General features: G+C 39.1%; 1 protein-coding gene across 1 annotated transcript in view; it reads left to right on the forward strand.

Moving 5' to 3' along the window:
* Window positions 1–13,683, forward strand: part of ITGAV (integrin subunit alpha V) — a 42,538-nt gene extending 28,855 nt beyond the window's left edge. Inside the window, exons 16-30 of the mRNA XM_054277760.1 lie at window positions 534–592; window positions 1,578–1,732; window positions 3,133–3,270; window positions 3,738–3,805; window positions 4,996–5,143; window positions 5,469–5,561; window positions 6,571–6,650; window positions 8,261–8,341; window positions 9,268–9,373; window positions 10,000–10,158; window positions 11,219–11,332; window positions 11,644–11,757; window positions 11,851–11,958; window positions 12,976–13,098; window positions 13,478–13,683. Of these exons, the coding sequence (XP_054133735.1) occupies window positions 534–592; window positions 1,578–1,732; window positions 3,133–3,270; window positions 3,738–3,805; window positions 4,996–5,143; window positions 5,469–5,561; window positions 6,571–6,650; window positions 8,261–8,341; window positions 9,268–9,373; window positions 10,000–10,158; window positions 11,219–11,332; window positions 11,644–11,757; window positions 11,851–11,958; window positions 12,976–13,098; window positions 13,478–13,573 (1,642 nt within the window). The 3' untranslated portion in view covers window positions 13,574–13,683. The remainder of the gene's footprint in view (window positions 1–533; window positions 593–1,577; window positions 1,733–3,132; window positions 3,271–3,737; window positions 3,806–4,995; window positions 5,144–5,468; window positions 5,562–6,570; window positions 6,651–8,260; window positions 8,342–9,267; window positions 9,374–9,999; window positions 10,159–11,218; window positions 11,333–11,643; window positions 11,758–11,850; window positions 11,959–12,975; window positions 13,099–13,477) is intronic.
* Window positions 13,684–16,857: the final 3,174 nt, after the last annotated feature.

A 16,857-nucleotide genomic window follows, 5' to 3' on the forward strand; every position in this document is an offset into this window, starting at 1 on the left:
TCCCAAAACCTGTCCTTTTATTTATTTATTTATTTATTTATTTATTTTATTAATTTATTTTATTTATTGCTAAGCAGAGTAAGGTCTTCCCAAGACATCAGCACATCCCATGGTATTTGCAGTGTTTTTACCCACTAACATACACACACTGGGGCAATGATCTGCTCTGTAAACTGATATTGCTTCTGGTTCCCAGGATGTTATCCAAACCCACTTTCCCTTCCTACTGCTAACTTTCTTTTCAGGGTCAGTATGATAGGTTTATAAATCAGACCCATCTGAATACAGAAATAAACATTCCAGTCCACAGGTGATTGTTCCTAGATGAGACAAGACTCCAGAACTTTGCACTTTCTGCAATTCTGCCTACTTGTTAATAGATTATAGTTTCTCTTCCATCAGTAGAAAATAGCTTTTGGGAATGGGCTAGAGTCTCAAAAACAGGATACATCTGAAAAGAAATAAATAGTGAGGAGTTTTAGAAGAAAATGAGAGAAAAAGTGTGTGAAATTAATTTTTTTCCTCCCAAACAGCTTCAAAGTGAAGTTCTGCTTAAAGGCGGATGGCAAAGGAAAGCTCCCCAACTCACTCAGTAAGTTCTGCTCATTTAAAAATTGGAATTTTTCGTTGTATTGTTTGTAAACATGAACACTGGTCATTGTTATTTTCATGACAAACAGCTGGGTGCCCTTTGCAGCCACTGCTGCCACTTGGGTGGCATGTACATCCATGGGACTCTCCAGCAGGCTCTTTTGGCTGCAGTGGTGTAGAAGTCATTTGACCATATCTGAGACTTTAAACATATGTTCAACTCTGTGGTTAACCAGTCTTGGAAAGCCCTTTGTATTTTACAGAATTTACAGTAACTCTCATTGAGGGGATTTTCAGACAAGAATATTCAAATATGTGCATTGCTGGGCCTGAGAGATAGAGACAAGCCAGAGGGAACTTGTCACATCCTCTTGAGATCTTGACTCTCTGACTGATATCACTGACTTTTTTCCTCAGATTCTCAGATCACAATCAGGAAAAGATTGTTTCAAACAAGTGTTTAAGTTGTGTCCAAGAGATTTTGTAGTGTGGCAGGCAGGTAGTGTCTACTCATTGCAAAATCTTTTCCTTTATTTTCTGTGGCATGTACAGAGGTGGTGATCTTGGGAGGCTCATATGAATATCTGTTATGTATTGTAAATTTTATTATATATATCAAATGTTTCAAGTAATTAGATTATCAATAGCATTTAAAAACACAAATGTTATGTGCAACATTGCTTTAAATTTAGTGGGAAAAAAATCTAACTCTAGTTCTTGCTGTTCTACAGCAATTACAAATTATAAATGTATCTGTGTCCTTAGATATTTCCAGTGTTTAAGGAGAAAGCAAAATCCAATTTAGGACAGTAGGAGTGCTTGAGAGCTAATGTAATGGCAGATTTTACGTGGAAAGAGCTGGAGGTTTTAAGAGGGGCAAGCACTATGTTTGTGTTGTAGTTGAAATCAGCTCAGTTTCTGATGGAATTCTGCCCTGTGTTTCATGGAATGAAACATCCCTAACCCAAACCCTTTGTCTTGGGCAGATTTCCAGGTGGAGCTGCTGCTGGACAAGCTGAAGCAGAAAGGAGCCATCAGGAGAGCTCTGTTTCTGCACAGCAAACAGCCCAGCCACTCCAAGAACATGACCATTACTAAGGGGGGCAAAATGAACTGCGAGGAACTCGATGCCTTCTTGAGGGTAAGCAGCCATTCATGTTCTAGGCAAATAATTTTTGGTGCTTTGCCTATTATAAATTCATTGTGTTAGGTGTTTAAAAAAAAAAAAAACAACAAGAAAAAAATGCTAGAAAAACTTTGTTTTCAGTGGGTGGACCTGAAATTACTAAAACTATACATCTGTCCCAAATTACTGCTGCTGTCACAGCATGAATGATGCATCTTCTTGTGGCTAAGATCCTGGTCCCTAAATGCATTGGAAATTCAATTCAGGACTTTGTTCTGGACTTCTTGGATAAGTCATCCAGGCACCAAATTAATTATAATTTCCAAGGAACATGAAAGTCAATAAGCAGAGGTTGTCTCCTCTACTTTGGAGGTTAAAAATTGAAGAAAAATATGGACCTGCAACTGACAAGCCAAAATAAGCAAACAGCAGAGGAGATGGAGAAAGTTGAAGTACTAATTTTGCTTTTTCTCCGTCTTTGTTTTCATCCCCACAAATGTGAACAGATGCTAGCACAATTTAAAAGTTTTAATGAGTAGCAGAAACATTGTGTGTAGCTATGTAAATTCTATGCAGCTCAGATTTATTTCTGAGCACTTATAAATCAAACATAAACAATACTTGCTTCCCACTAAAAAAAACCAACAAATACAAATGCTGGCAATCTTTAGGGATTCATGGAGGGTAGGTAATACTTTCTTTGACCTGACTTTTGTGAGCGGGTTATATATGTAATTAGACATCTCAAATCTCTGGGTTAGTAAAGATTTAGCACATTTCCACCTGATCTTTTCATAAAGAAAGTGAGGACACATGACCTATGTGAAATGATCATGAATGGGGTGTAAAACCAGTTTAAGACTATAGGTAATCAATAAGCTTCTGCCCACAGAAGGCATCTTCTGCAATAAGATCCTGAAGTGAGCTGTGCTAGAGTCAGTGGTTTTCATTGCTCTCAGAAAGGAAGCAGAGTTTACTGAGCAAATCTGTGGCTGATGTAAAGCTTAGAGATGGTTTGTAAGTTCTCTGAAAGGCAGGATCAACATTTGATAAGCAGAAAGATTTCCAATGAACAGCATGAAAGTCAGCAACATCCAAGTGCCAAGTAGTAATTTCAGGAAGGAAAAATTGTAAGTCCAAAGATGAGTATCTCTGAGGGGTCTTAGAAGCAGGCTGAGGTTAATCTGACAGGAAAGAGCAGAGCTGTGTCGCCTTTAGACTCTACTGGATTTCCATGACTTAATATTTCTGTGTGCTCCAGTTTTCCATGTTTTAAACAGGCATGTTACTGCTGAAATTGTGCAGGTTTTCTGACAAGAGATTTTCTGCTTTGAAAAGAGCTCAGAAGTTTTAATGTTTTGGCCTCTCCATTTTTACTACATTTGAGTTGTGATTGAAACCTTTGCTTTCCCCAGGATGAATCTGAGTTCAGAGACAAGCTGACTCCCATCACCATTTTCATGGAATATCGCCTGGATTACAGAACAGCTGCAGATGCCACAGGACTGCACCCTATCCTCAACCAGTTCACTCCTGCCAACATGAGCAGACAGGTACCCTGCTCACACAGCCTGGCATCAGAGAACTCAGAGCATTGCTTCATCTTAGGGAGAAAATCAGACTAGTCGTGGAAGTGTAATAGTCAAGGCTTTCATCCATTCTCATGCTATGCTGCTCTGTGTACATTATGTTTTCCCCTGTAGTTCTATTAAGGTAACAGAAATAGTTGTTCTGCCCTTTTTTACAAATTTTTCCAGTTGTTTGTAAAGAGCATCAATCCCTTAATATGAAGGGATTATTCAAAGTATGGAAAGATGGTTAAGGTTAAGTCCTAGAATTGCAGTAGGGCAGGACATATAAAAACTCATTTGTTCTCTTCTGAGACTAATGGCATGAAAACATTTCATAACCAGCTATGTGGAATTTCTTTTAATGTGCTTTTAAGGTGAAACAGTACTATTGAAAATGTTAGAACAGATGAAGGAATTATTACAACAGTATTTGTTTCATTTTTCCATAGGCCCATATCCTGCTGGATTGTGGGGATGATAACATCTGCAAACCAAAGCTGGAGGTGTCAGTAGAAAGGTAAATACATGACAAAAATACAAGGAGAAGCAGTTTTCCTACTTGAAGTCTAAAATTCAGTAGCTTGTACTACTTTTATTTAAGAGATCTGTTGAAATAAGCAGGACTCCTCATTGCCTGCAATCTAAACTCAGGCTTATATGCTTTAAAGAAAACCCATTTTCTGCTTTGGAACCTAATGTCTTTAGCATGTAATGCACCACTCCCACTTTCACATCAGCCTCCACCATAAGTAGGCCATATTTATTATTTATTTATTTATTTGCTAAGCTGGACACGTGCAGTGAGAATAAACCACTGCTAGTTGCCATTGTATTTCTGTTGTGTTGTTTAACATCAGATAGACACATGAAGATGTGATTTTATCCAGCAAGGGGAGGAGTAGGGCTCTCTTCTCACATGTATGAAAAAAAAAATTAAAAATATTTGTTGGTATTGGTAGTATCTTTTATCAAACCTGAAACAAAGAAACAATTTGCCAGTGGTAATTCATTCATGAGTCTGAGCTTTTTTTACTTTGTGAGGTCTAAACTCTCTCTTGCTGGATTATCTCATAATCTGTTTTTTAATGCATTATAGCATTTGCACATTGTAGATAGGACACTTCACAAGCACTAATTTATGCAAACACCTCAGTAACACTTGACATCAGTGCAGATACCCTGATGTATGCTTGTAGCTGGTGAAATGAAAACACTTTGTTTGCTAAGATAATCTCTTTGTGTCTGGAACCAAAGGTATTGCAGAGGTCTTGGCTCTATTCTGTGTAGCTGAGCCTTCCCTTGAGTTTTGTTATAAATATGTGCTTGTACCTCTGCAAAGTGGGCCTGTAATTCAAAATGTGCACAGGGATTTAGCTGCCCATAATGGTTTGTTCCTTGTGGGAAAAAGGTGTTTGTGGTTTTTTGTTTTGTGGTTTTATAGGCAAGATTCTTACAAAAGAACAGGTAATACTTGCTCCATTTGTACTTACTTGATCCATGTAATACTTAATCTATTTGATTATAGACAGAGGGTTTTTAAAAAATATTTTTGAGCTCTCTTGACACTCCTGAAGCACAGGCACTGCCTCCAGATTCCTCTGATATCTTTCTGAAATTTCAGAATGTCTCTCGTTTCTCTGAGTTCAGCCACTTCCCTGCAGTGTGAAACCCCAATGCAGAGCCGATTTTCACACTGTTTCCTTGCAGTGACCAGAAGCAGATCTACATTGGTGATGACAACCCCCTGACCCTGATTGTCAGTGCCCAGAACCAGGGGGAGGGAGCCTATGAGGCCGAGCTCTTCGTGGTGGTTCCTCCCCAGGCGGATTTCATTGGCGTCGTTCGCAACAACGAGGTGAGACCCCAGCTGCTTCTCGGGAGTCATGCTTCACCTGCTGCTCTGGAAATCTCTAGTGGCTCCTGTTATTTCAAAGCACTGAGAAATTATCCATTTTTTCAAAGCCCCTTTCTTTTATAACCTTGAAAACAGGTCTGTCTTGTATCAGAAGCATTTTTCTCCTTGGAGACTTCCACACTCAGATTTTATTTCATTTTATTACTTGGTTGAGAAATGATATTAAAATTAATACAGCATATCTAGGACTTCTCTCCAGCCTTTCATCCAGGTGCTCAGATGTAACGAAGGGCATTCCTTAATGTTTCTTTGTGGTTTATTGCAGGCTTTGGCCAGACTGTCATGTGCATTTAAAACAGAGAATCAGACTCGCATGGTGGTTTGTGACCTGGGCAATCCCATGAAAGCAGGAACTAAGGTAAGGCCTGGTCCAACAGGTGTCTGGAAGCTCACCCAGGGGGCAGGTGGCATTTTCCTTAATCACAGCAGTGTTTGGGCAAGAAGTTTTCTCCCAGGAATTTAAGATTACACCTGACATTTAGCTGCCCTCATTTGGTTCGTACAGCAGTAGTTGGTTTTAACTTTTCAGCTAAATTAAAGGCTGGAAGGAATGTTCATGACTTTTGTGATGCAACTCAAAAGGAGTCATTCATTAAATAGTGGAATGGAATTAATGGACTTTGGTCCCTCATGAATTTTTTATATTTATCTGACATGTATTTTTTAGGATATAATCACAAGCTAGCTCACAACATTTTTTCTCATAGTTCATCTCCTTTCTGCCTACTTTCATGAGGAAGGACAGAGTTTTGCCTAGTTGAAACCTCTACAATTCCACCAAATGTAGCTGAAATTGGAAGAATTAAAAAAATTATTAGTGAGACAGATTTTAAGGTGATATTACATAGTAAGTCTTATTTCCTGAGGAAATGAAGTGAAAATCAGTCACAATTATAACAATTTCATGATGCTTTTCTTCCAAGAACCATCTTGTATAGATGAGTAAATACTATTTCCAAAATCCTTTGAAGTGCATCAAGCTGAACTGCACAGATATTAAAGCAAATATGAATTGACTTAGACTAAACCTTGAGAATTAACTTTGAATCATTAATGTGTTCCTACTCTTTAGATTACAGTATTTTTTGCAGCACCTGGGAAGGCTCAGTTATGTGTAGAAATGGCTGAGGTAAGGGTGGGGAGCAAGATACAATCCTTAGTTTGTGTTTTATGGCTGTGATCTAAAGAGAGAGCAGTACATTTCCAGCCAGGATGAACCGCACAACTGGAATTTGCCAGTTCTGTGTGTGTGTTCTCTCATCACCAGGAGTCTCAAGCCATTTCACTGTAGTCTAACAGCACTGAGAAGCTTTTAATGTGTGTTTTATTGTGCTTCCAACTGAACCACAGTGGTTTTGTTCCCCCAGCTCCTGGCTGGCCTGCGTTTCAGCGTGCACCAGCAGTCTGAGATGGACACCTCTGTCAAGTTCGACTTGCAGATCCGGAGGTATGGAAATCTCTGGGGATGGACCTCTTGTCTTTGCCTTGTATTGGCTTGAAAAATAACCACACTCAGTTAGGTTTCCTAAAATACAGGAAAAATTAAGAATATTTGTATGTGCGTATCACTGTGCTCTGCTGACTTTTGTGGTGCCACAGAACGGCTTTGTGTTTACAGCCCTCTTTTAAAAGTGATGCTTGAACTCTGAATTCCTTCTGAATTTTATGTATTTAGAGGAGGAGAGACTTTCAGAGCAGGCAGTGTATGGGATAGTCAGAGCAGAAGTAACATGCAATGAACCATCACAGCGGCCAGCCTAGAAGAAAATTAAAAGGAACAGAATTAAATTAATTAATTAAATTCCTGAAAATTAAATGGAACAAAACAGTAGTTTTCCTGTTAATTATAAGATTAGCACTGTCATATAAATCTGATATAAAAATCTGAATTTGTAACTTCTGCAGATGATATTTAAGTTTGGAGATGTGATCATTAGGAGTATCTTTAGCCAATGCAGTTTTATGTTGTCTTTAATGGACAGTATGAATACAGCTTTTTGGTTTTCTCCCATTGTGGACCAAAACCACCTTATCTTTCCATTTAAGAGATTTTTAGGTTTTTTTTTTAATGTAGTGAATAAATTAATCTCATCCACCTATGCATCTGTCATCTATGGGAGTTGGGAAAGATTAAAGCTGCCATTCTATTTTAATGATGGAGTGTTTAGCCATACCAACCAAAGGCCTTGGCACATGAAATATCTCTTTGATCTCCCTTTGCTCTCTGTTGAGTTTTCCCTTCTCCATCAGCTGGTAAGGTGCCCTTTGCAGAAGCAATCTGCTCTGGGGTGTCTGTCCCCTTCCTCAGGCTGCCAGCAGCCACACGCTGCTGTCCCAGGGTGAGAAACAGTCAGGGAGGCTGCTCAAGCCATGCTGGTCTCCTGATGGAAGAGAAAGGAGGTTCCTGTAGTGTTTCAGGCCTTTTGTGGGAGGAAATTCCCTCAGTGACTCCTGGGTGCAGGAAGGGTGAGCAGAGGTGCCATGGGACAGAGTAATCACAGTTCCCAGTGACAGGCATCAGCAGGGATTATCTGGGACAGCTTTTAGGGATCACACCGCTTGGCTTAAACTCACCAAGCTGGATCTGCAGCGCTGGCTCAGTTCCTGGCAGAGCAGGTCCAGCCTCTAAAAAAAAGAATGAGGTATTTACAGGTCAGGAGGAAAACACGGCTGCAGGTGTTTGCTGATTACGGCAGCACGGGAGAATGATCAGAAGATTCAGGATTCTTGGTAAAGGAAAATGTTTGTTTAAGGGGACAGAATAATTGGAGGAGATCAAGATTCTGCTCCCAGCACCATTTTGAAGGGGGAGTGTTCCCTGTATTTTCTTACGTGAGAGCTGCAGAACAGAGTCAGCATTAACTCTGAGTCCTTCACCATCCTCTCCCTGCTGGGGCTCCATGCATTTAGGTGAGAACTTGCTGGAGTCTGGTCCTTAGATTTTAGCAACTGGGCTTTCCTATAGGGGCTCATACCATTACTTTGAAGTGTGGAGGGTTTTTTAATTAAATGCTTTGCTTATTTCATTTAAGAATTTACCTTTTATTTTCCCTGCAGTTCCAACCTGTATGACAACCTGAGCCCGGTAGCATATTATCAGGCTGACCTTGCTATTTCAGCAGCTGTTGAAATTAGAGGGTAAGTGTATTTTAATACACACTTTTAAGTATATTTTAATAAACACTTTTAAGGAGCTTTTGCACATCTGCTTCTCTATATTCACTGAACTTCCTTTCAGGTCCTCATAAGTTTTCCAGGAAGGTTTAGGGAATTTTGAATCATAAAGACAATATGGTTTTTCTCTAGCCAGCCTTTGGACTTTTGGATCTTAAATAATTCTAAATCATTACACAGTTTATTCCAAAAAGGAATATTGTGCCTCCATTACTAGAGATATTTTTTAGAAGAAGAAAAGATCACCCCTCTTGCAGCTTTAAAGTTTGCAGCTTTACATTTCTGCAGGTCACTCTTCTCCTCCACAAACTGACTGGGGCTTCATCTGAAAACCCCTGAAACCAAAGTTGAAGTTTCTATGGGATTTAAGTTTGTAATATCCTCACCTTCAATCTTAAGCATAGTGTTAATATTGTAACGACTTGGTTACATCTCTACTTCACACCTAAAAGAACCAGTTAACTTGGATTCCTGATGCATAATTTTTTTAAAATTTTCCACTACATTAATTATTGTGATGAATTTGTTCAGTATCTGAGAGGTGGGGGATGGCACACTGGAAAAGCATGATTGGTATCTTCACTGCTTTCAGGGCTGAATTTTTGTTAGAATTGTACTGCTAAGGCTGTACATCACCAATATTTCTCATTATCACAATATTTCACACTGGTTTTGTTTGGATGACATGTGTGTCCTTTATCTTTTTTTAATTTAAAGAACAGAACTGAACATTTAATATTCAACCACTTCTGTTCTTTCAGGTTTTATACAGAGGATGAAGAAGGGGAGATTGCATTTTAAGCATGCTGATTTTTTCCTCTAGATGTCCTAGAGAATCCCATTTATTTTTTCATGCTTGCTAACAACACCTCCTTTGCTCTGCTGTTTAGTGTCTCGTCCCCTGACCACATATTCCTTCCCATTGCAAACTGGCAGCCCAAGGAGAACCCTGAAACAGAAGATGACATTGGGCCTCTGGTTCAGCACATCTATGAGGTGTGGAATTACTGCTCATTTCTGTGACGTGGTTCTGTGATAAATGAAATGAAATCTTTTGGTGTAGCTTTTCTCTGGAGTAAATTATGATTTTTTTCTTTTTTATTTTATTTTTTTTAATGCTGGGCCAATAACTGTTATATCCACGAAGGGTTGGAATGCCTGAAAATAGTATAACAGGGGTTGACTGTTAAATACCTAAATAACTACACATATTTTATTTTCTTGCCTTTTGAAATCTAGATAAAACTTTTGAAGTAATGTGAGCTCAGGAAATGGCTCATGGCTGTAAATTATTGTGCTCTATCTGTTCATCTGAATCACTACTCTGAAATCATTTGCTGTGAAAGAATTTTAAGTATTTAAAATATCCTTTTAAGAATTATCACAGATTTAATCTAGATTGTTTAATTAAGCAAACTTACCAAGAGAACTGTGTGAATAATAATAGTGAAAAGTTTTACTACTTTTAGATAAAGTTTTGATGCTGTTGCCATAAGTGGTTGGGGGTAGGGATAGTGGCAGTATCACATTTGTGGCTCAAATATAAAGTAACAATTATATGCACATTAACAGAGAGAGTAGCATCATTTATTTACATCTGTAAATTTTATTTTCATAATCAGCTGAGAAACAATGGTCCAAGTGCATTCAGCAAGGTGATGATGACTCTGCAGTGGCCTTACAAATACAAAAACAACACACTCTTGTACATTGTGCAGTATGAAATTGATGGTCCCATGAACTGCACTTCTGACATGGAAATCAACCCACTGAAAATTAAGGTAAGCAGGACTTTCCCTTTGAGTGGAATGAAGTATGTCTGGCTGTTTTGTGAGTTCTCAAAATAGCCAAATCCCTGAGAATATGACAAACTGGGAGAGTTTTTTATCTATGGCTGATGAATAAGTCTACATTTTTCCACACTACCTGTCAATGTACATAGCAGGTGAAATAAAAGGTAAACAGCAGCTGAAAATTATAAACTCAAGATCAATTTGTCTTGTTTCTTTTTATTATGGGGTTTTCTTCCTTTTTTTTTTTTCCTTTTTAATTCAAGGCTGTTCTATATGAGTTTTAAGTCCAAAGCAATAGAATTATAATCAATGTGATCATGAACTAAAACCTAAAACAAACCAGATGCTTCTGGACTCTTTATGTAAATTTTCTGGGTTTTGTTTCTTGGAAGAAAATGGTATTTTTTTAATATTATCTATTTATCCAATTGGATGAAGTCATCCAATTTGGATGAATTTATCCAACTGGATAAAGAGATAATAGATAATAATAGATTCATCCAATTTGGATGAATTTATCTATTCATCCAAAGATCACAAAGGACAATAGGGGTTAGCTATCAGTGCCAGCAAAACATGGGATTTACAGAGCAGAAGAAACTCCTTTTTCCTGGGCTGGACTAGGAGAACAAACACCAGATAAAACCCAGCAAGTTTAATTGAGTGTAAGGAGATTTGATTTCTAGGATAGTTTAGAACAAGCAATAAAAGTCAGAGTGTTAGTTCAAGAAGAAGTCAGTGTGTTAGTTCAGGAAAATGTCAGTGTGTTGGTTCAAGAGCAAAAAAAGGGCTGAGGGAAGATATTCAGTGTATAGAACAACAAAGAATGCTTGGGTAACTTTGATAACCAAACAGAAACTTCAGTGAATATATAAATACAAAGTTCCTGTGCTTCTGCTCTGTGATTTGCGATGATTTATTTTCAGACGGAATCTGAAGAAAAGCTAGGATAGAAAGAGACAAACTTGCATGTAGGTGTTTTCTTGGCCTTCAGCTTGAAGCCTGCAATGTGCTGAGCCACTGTTTGCGTTCCCTTGGTGTGTGCTAGGTTTCTGCTTCCAAGGAAGATGAGAGGAATGAGACCCTTGGCAGGGAGGAGCAGCGCGGGCACCGCGTCAGCCGGAGGGACGCGGCTGCCGCGGAGGGGGACGTGCACACCCTGGTGAGTGAGCTCCCAGCATCGCTGGGCTGCTGCCAGCACTCCTGGCCTGCTAGGAGTCCTCAAAAACAAATGCAAGGAAGAGTTTTCCTCCCTAAACATGACGGGAGAAAAATCTCTAATAGGAAATTAGCATATTACCATATCGCTGCATTTGTAACTGCAAGGTATAAGTAATTATCAAATACTGGAGGTTATTTAATGTATTTTGATAGTTTATGGTGCTTTCCCGATGTATATATATGGGTAAAGTAGTGCCATTAAGCACTTTTCAAATATTTTCATACTTGGAACCCCCTTACTTTTATTCACAGGGCTGTGGAACTGCTGACTGTTTGAAGATTGTCTGCCAAGTTGGCCACCTGGAGAGGGGAAAGAGTGCAATATTGTATTTAAAATCACGCCTTTGGACCCAAACTTTCATGAATGTGAGTGACTGGGTATATTCTGTTGCTGTTTCTGAAACATTTAAAGTGATTTTTGTACCCACATGCAATGCTAATTTTGTTTTTCTTGCGCAGAAAGAAAATCAGAATCATTCCTACTCTCTGAAATCATCTGCTTCCTTCAGTGTTATAGAGTTCCCTTATAAGAACCTTTCCTTTGAAGATATTCACAATTCTACAGTTGTAAGTTATTTGTACCCATATACAATCACTTCAAAATTAGTGCAAAGACAGTTACTGTTGAGTAACACTTTTATGACTTGATATAATTTTAATTTTATCAGCTATTTATTTCATGTATTTATTTCAGTTGTGCACATACAGCTGAGGGTAAAACACACTGGAGCTGACAATATTTGTGGCTTGAAAGAGTTAATTGAAAATGAAAAAAAAGATGGCGAACAGTTCTCATGTTCCTGTTAATGCCGTTGTTGTTAGAGAAATATTTTACTTGAAATTTGCTTTCAACTGTAGTAGCACTTGCAGCTTGAATAATGAACTTCCATTATATTATATACGGCACCATATGTCAACTTTATATGTGAGGGTGGAACAAAAAGACCTTCTGTGCCTCAGGGGGTTTCAAGGGGAAAGAGGAGACAGGGTGCAAACAGAAAGGAAGATATATTTGGGCTGGCAAATAGAAAGTTTTTTAGCATTATAGGATTAAGAGATCTTAAGGAAAAGGTAGAAAATGATTGTGATTAACTCATTTTTGGATATGGTTTCTAATGCCTGTTATTAGCTGAGGTTTTCTTCTTTCAAGCCTCATGGACTTGATTTTTTGTTTCAAAGTATACTGCCTTTTAAGAAAAAAAAAAAACAAAAAAGGAAAAGCCCTTAAATATTTTTCTCTAATTCCAAAATATTTCCAGATTCCTACAGTTTTACTGAAAATCATCAAGAATTACAGAAGACATGTTGCCATGTTACCACTGATTACAAAAAAGCAAACCCAGGCAAAACAATCCCCAACCCCCTACTATAATTTAACTTTAAAATCCTATTAAATTTGGGTCAGTGAAGTCTTTATGTCACCAAGAATCTATGGCTTTCCATTCATTCTGGAGAGAAAAAGTAATTTATACTGGATTAAGATCATAATCATGATAGGATAAAGGTACACAAGATTGAAAATGCATGGATGAACTCAGCATGTCACTGTGGTGCAAAATGTGATTTATTGTGTTTTTCTGTCAGGTTGCTACAAATATCACATGGGGCATTCAGCCCCAGCCCATGCCTGTGCCAGTGTGGGTTATCATTCTGGCTGTGCTAGCAGGGTTACTGCTCCTGGCTGTTCTAGTGTTTGTCATGTACAGGGTAAGTCCTGTGTCTGGGAGGGGTTTGTGTCATTTGCTTTTCCCTGCTAGTGATGTATTATTTCATATAGTACTGGCACTTTTCAGAACTGCCTTGCTCCCCATATCATCTGAATCTGCTAAGTTTTTGGAATAACTGTTAAAGCTTTTCAGCTTTGTCAGGAAGAAGCTGAATAGAAGAGCATGTCTGTGATGGTGCTGAACTCAGTTTTAGTTTTTTAATATATTAAAAATATTTACTGTCTTTGGAGGTCAAAAATGGGGGGCGAGAGTGAAAAGACAGCTTAATCAGTTAAGATCTGATGATGAAGGAAAGGGCAAGGGTGTGTGTATGTTCTGCAAGTCACAATGCAATTTCTTCCTTGTTCTCTGAATCACAGATGGGCTTTTTCAAACGTGTGAGGCCACCTCAGGAAGAACAAGAAAGAGAGCAGCTGCAACCACATGAGAACGGGGAGGGAACGTCAGAAGCTTAAGCAGAGTTTTATCTGTAAGACATTCTCAAGTGTACACTTGCCTACATCTTGGTTACAAATATTGGCTTCCCCCTTCATGAGCAAACACTCAGCACTGCAGAGCTGCTGGTCTCAGAAGGCATCAGCACTGTGTGCAAAACAAGGGCAAAACACTTAAACCCCTCTCCTGCATTAATGCTGTTCCTGCCTGCCACTAACACACCTGCACTGCCCCCAGGGACAAACTCCAGTGACAGCAGTGCTGGGATTCTGCTTGCTGGGACACAGGACACGTCATCTTTTCTGGTCCATGCACTGACTCTCCATGAATTGCTACCCAGATTCTGCAGTTGCCCTTGGAGCCAGCAGCCTCCAGAGGTGCTGGCTGGATTCCATGGCTGGTTTTGGTTGGATTTGGTTGGAGTACACTACATTTCATTGCCTAGCTCTTGAAAGTCAGTTGCACAAAAAAAAAAGAAAGATGAATGTAGCTTGTTTTACAGTACTGAAGAATGTTCTTTACCCATTAGCTCTGATGATGACTTTTTTCTCCTGCTCAAGAGATAGGAAATATTCAGTGGAATCATTCACAGCTGATGCCTGTTCTGCACACCAATCATCTGTCTTGTGGTTTCTCTCTAGAAATATTTCCCTTATAAATACTGTTTTCCACATCCTGGGGCTCTCACTGTAGGGATTGAGCCTACAAGCCCCAAGTGAGGGATAGAAATCTGGGGCTGATGTACTTTCTGTGTGGCTTGGGGAAAATATTCAGGGCAAGATCCCAAGACTCTGCTGTGTATTTCCACAGTGCAGGATCCAGGTGTTTCACAGAGTTCTTGGCTCCATGGATGCATTCATGCCCTGCCAGGGACAAGATGCTGGGCTGTGCCTGCCAACAGACATGTCTGAGAAAACCCTTGATGCCCACAAGTGAAACCTGTGCAGGGTTTGAAGGCTGTAAATTACTTGGATGGTATTTTGGTTCCTGGCAGAGCATGGAGGGGCACTGTGTGGCACAGGTTACCTGGTGCACTGCAGGGAAGATATCAATCCTCACTTTCCCTGCTTGCCCATGCCCAGGTGCAGGATGGAGTGGCACAGGGGCTGTTCACAGCAGGCTCTCTGCCAGCCACATCTGGATTACACCTGCCCTTCAGCCACTCTCACACCTCCCTCACCTCCTGCCCCCAGAGAACAGTGAGTCCAATGAAGCAGGGGAGAGCTGGCAGTGCACAAGGGTTCAAAAACTAAAGGCTGATTTGGCTTGTTTCATTTCACTCATTCATTGTTTCATTGGATTCATTCATTGTTTCAGTCCCTGCATGTTTCATTGCACAAGACATTTCATTGCACAAGACATTTCATTATGTTCAATGCATTTCATTGCCAGAAAAGACACTAAGTATTTGGATCCATTGCTGGTTTTTGAACATGCCAAAAGGTCAGTGGTTTAAAGCCATGGGTTTGCATCACTCTCAGCTTATTTCCCTCACCATTGGTGTAGTGAAAGGAAACTTTTTACTCTGATTGAGACAAGAGCATTGTCTCTGCATTTCAGCAGACAAGGAACTGCAGAGCAGGAGGTTGTTCAGCTTGCAGCCACAGGTTGCACAGATCCTACAGTGGACATACCTGAACCATTACTAAGGTGCCTTCTATGAGATGTGTCAATTCTCTTTCCCAAAAAGAGAATAAATTACACTATAAATTATAAATTACACCACACTCCCTGTGTGCAGCCAGGCATACAAAGGAAGACTTCTACTGTTCTTACGCCAGTGAGATTTCTATGCAGACAAACTCTTGAAAAGGCAAAAACTCTGGTTTGGTTTTGTACCTTGGGGTTTTTGTTCACAGCTGCATCTCCCCCATAAATACAGCAGTGCTCACTAAAGCCAGAACTTTCTGAAATGAGCAGTTTGTTTCAACTCTGGTTTCTGCATCCTTTCAGGGCTTTAAAATCCACCAATCGCATTTGTTAAATCCATTTTTACTTGCTGATCCATGATGGCATCTGAGAGCACTGGGTCTGGGGGGCCAGTATGTTCACCAGATATAGGCTTCCATATTTATCCATGTACATGGGTTGGGTTTAGACAGTTTGTTTAGATAAAATTAGTTCACATGAAAGGGTGTAGGGCATGATTCTGCTTTCACTGAACTTTCAAGGTCTTCGGCGGGCCAATGTTTTATTTTTGTCTGTACTTTTAGTATTGTTACTAGTAGTGTAGTAGAGAGCCGGGAGTCAGGCTTTGATCTTGGCCTCAAAATGTGACTTTGGTAGAGCAGCATTATTTTCAGCTTCTTCCATGGGCTTGTGGTTCTCATGCTTTGTCAGCTGATTATCTGTGTGCAAGGAGCTTGGTTTTACTCAGTCTTAATCTCAGTAGGGTAAGAGGTTTAAGAGCCTGCCAGACAGATTATAGCTCTAATTCCTCCATGTGTGCTTTCATTACATGTACACTCCATGGTGACTTGAAATTTATTAGACTACTTGCATGTGTAGGCTTTGTTAGGAGGTGAAAAAGAGTATTTAAATAAAAATCATGGTCAAGATCCCTCCTGCTCACATGGATGGGATACCATAGCATTGCTAATGTCAGTGCTAACTGCATCCTAATTTTACTGGAAACTCTCTTTTTGCTGATTTTCAGGATAAGAAGGTACATTTTATTGGTACAACTGCTGTAGCTATAGAAAGTATCTTCCATTTTTGAAGTTACATAAAGTAAGACTTATTTAAGTGATTTTTTATTACTTGCCTTCTGCTGAAGGATGAAAACAAATAGTTGCTTCTTTCATGTCCATTAATTTACAGTTAGGTTCAAAAGTAGCATATGTAAATGGAGTATACAGGTTACTTAGCATAGATGTAACACCTCAAATTCAATTTAAAGTAGCATTTGTGTTTCAGGGAGATTCCAAACTGGAAATTTTCCTGAATGAAAGTGCAGGAAACTTTTGATAGTGTGTTCTAGATTCAGCAATAAGAGTCCAGATTATGTATGTACTTGTGTCAATATAAATTTTATGCTGGTTTAGAGGCATTGATGTATTCTTACAGAAAGTACTGTAGAAGGATTTTAAAGATTTTTAAGAGACTTTAGAAAAGGTATTTTAGAATGAAATTAATGCCTTTGAGTCAAAATTGGTATGCACATGGTGCATACTGGAAGCATTTAAAAAGTACAAGTACAGTAACAGAGAATTAGCCTTCTTTTGAGAGCTATGTTTCAGGAGCAGATTTTTTATAAATATAAAATCAACAGCTATGTAATTATTTAGACAGTAAGAACATTTTA

This window comes from Melozone crissalis, unplaced genomic scaffold (genome assembly GCF_028551555.1).
Source record: "Melozone crissalis strain CALT ecotype California unplaced genomic scaffold, PUWL_Pcris_2 ptg000023l_1, whole genome shotgun sequence".
In the NCBI taxonomy this organism is placed as follows: domain Eukaryota; kingdom Metazoa; phylum Chordata; class Aves; order Passeriformes; family Passerellidae; genus Melozone; species Melozone crissalis.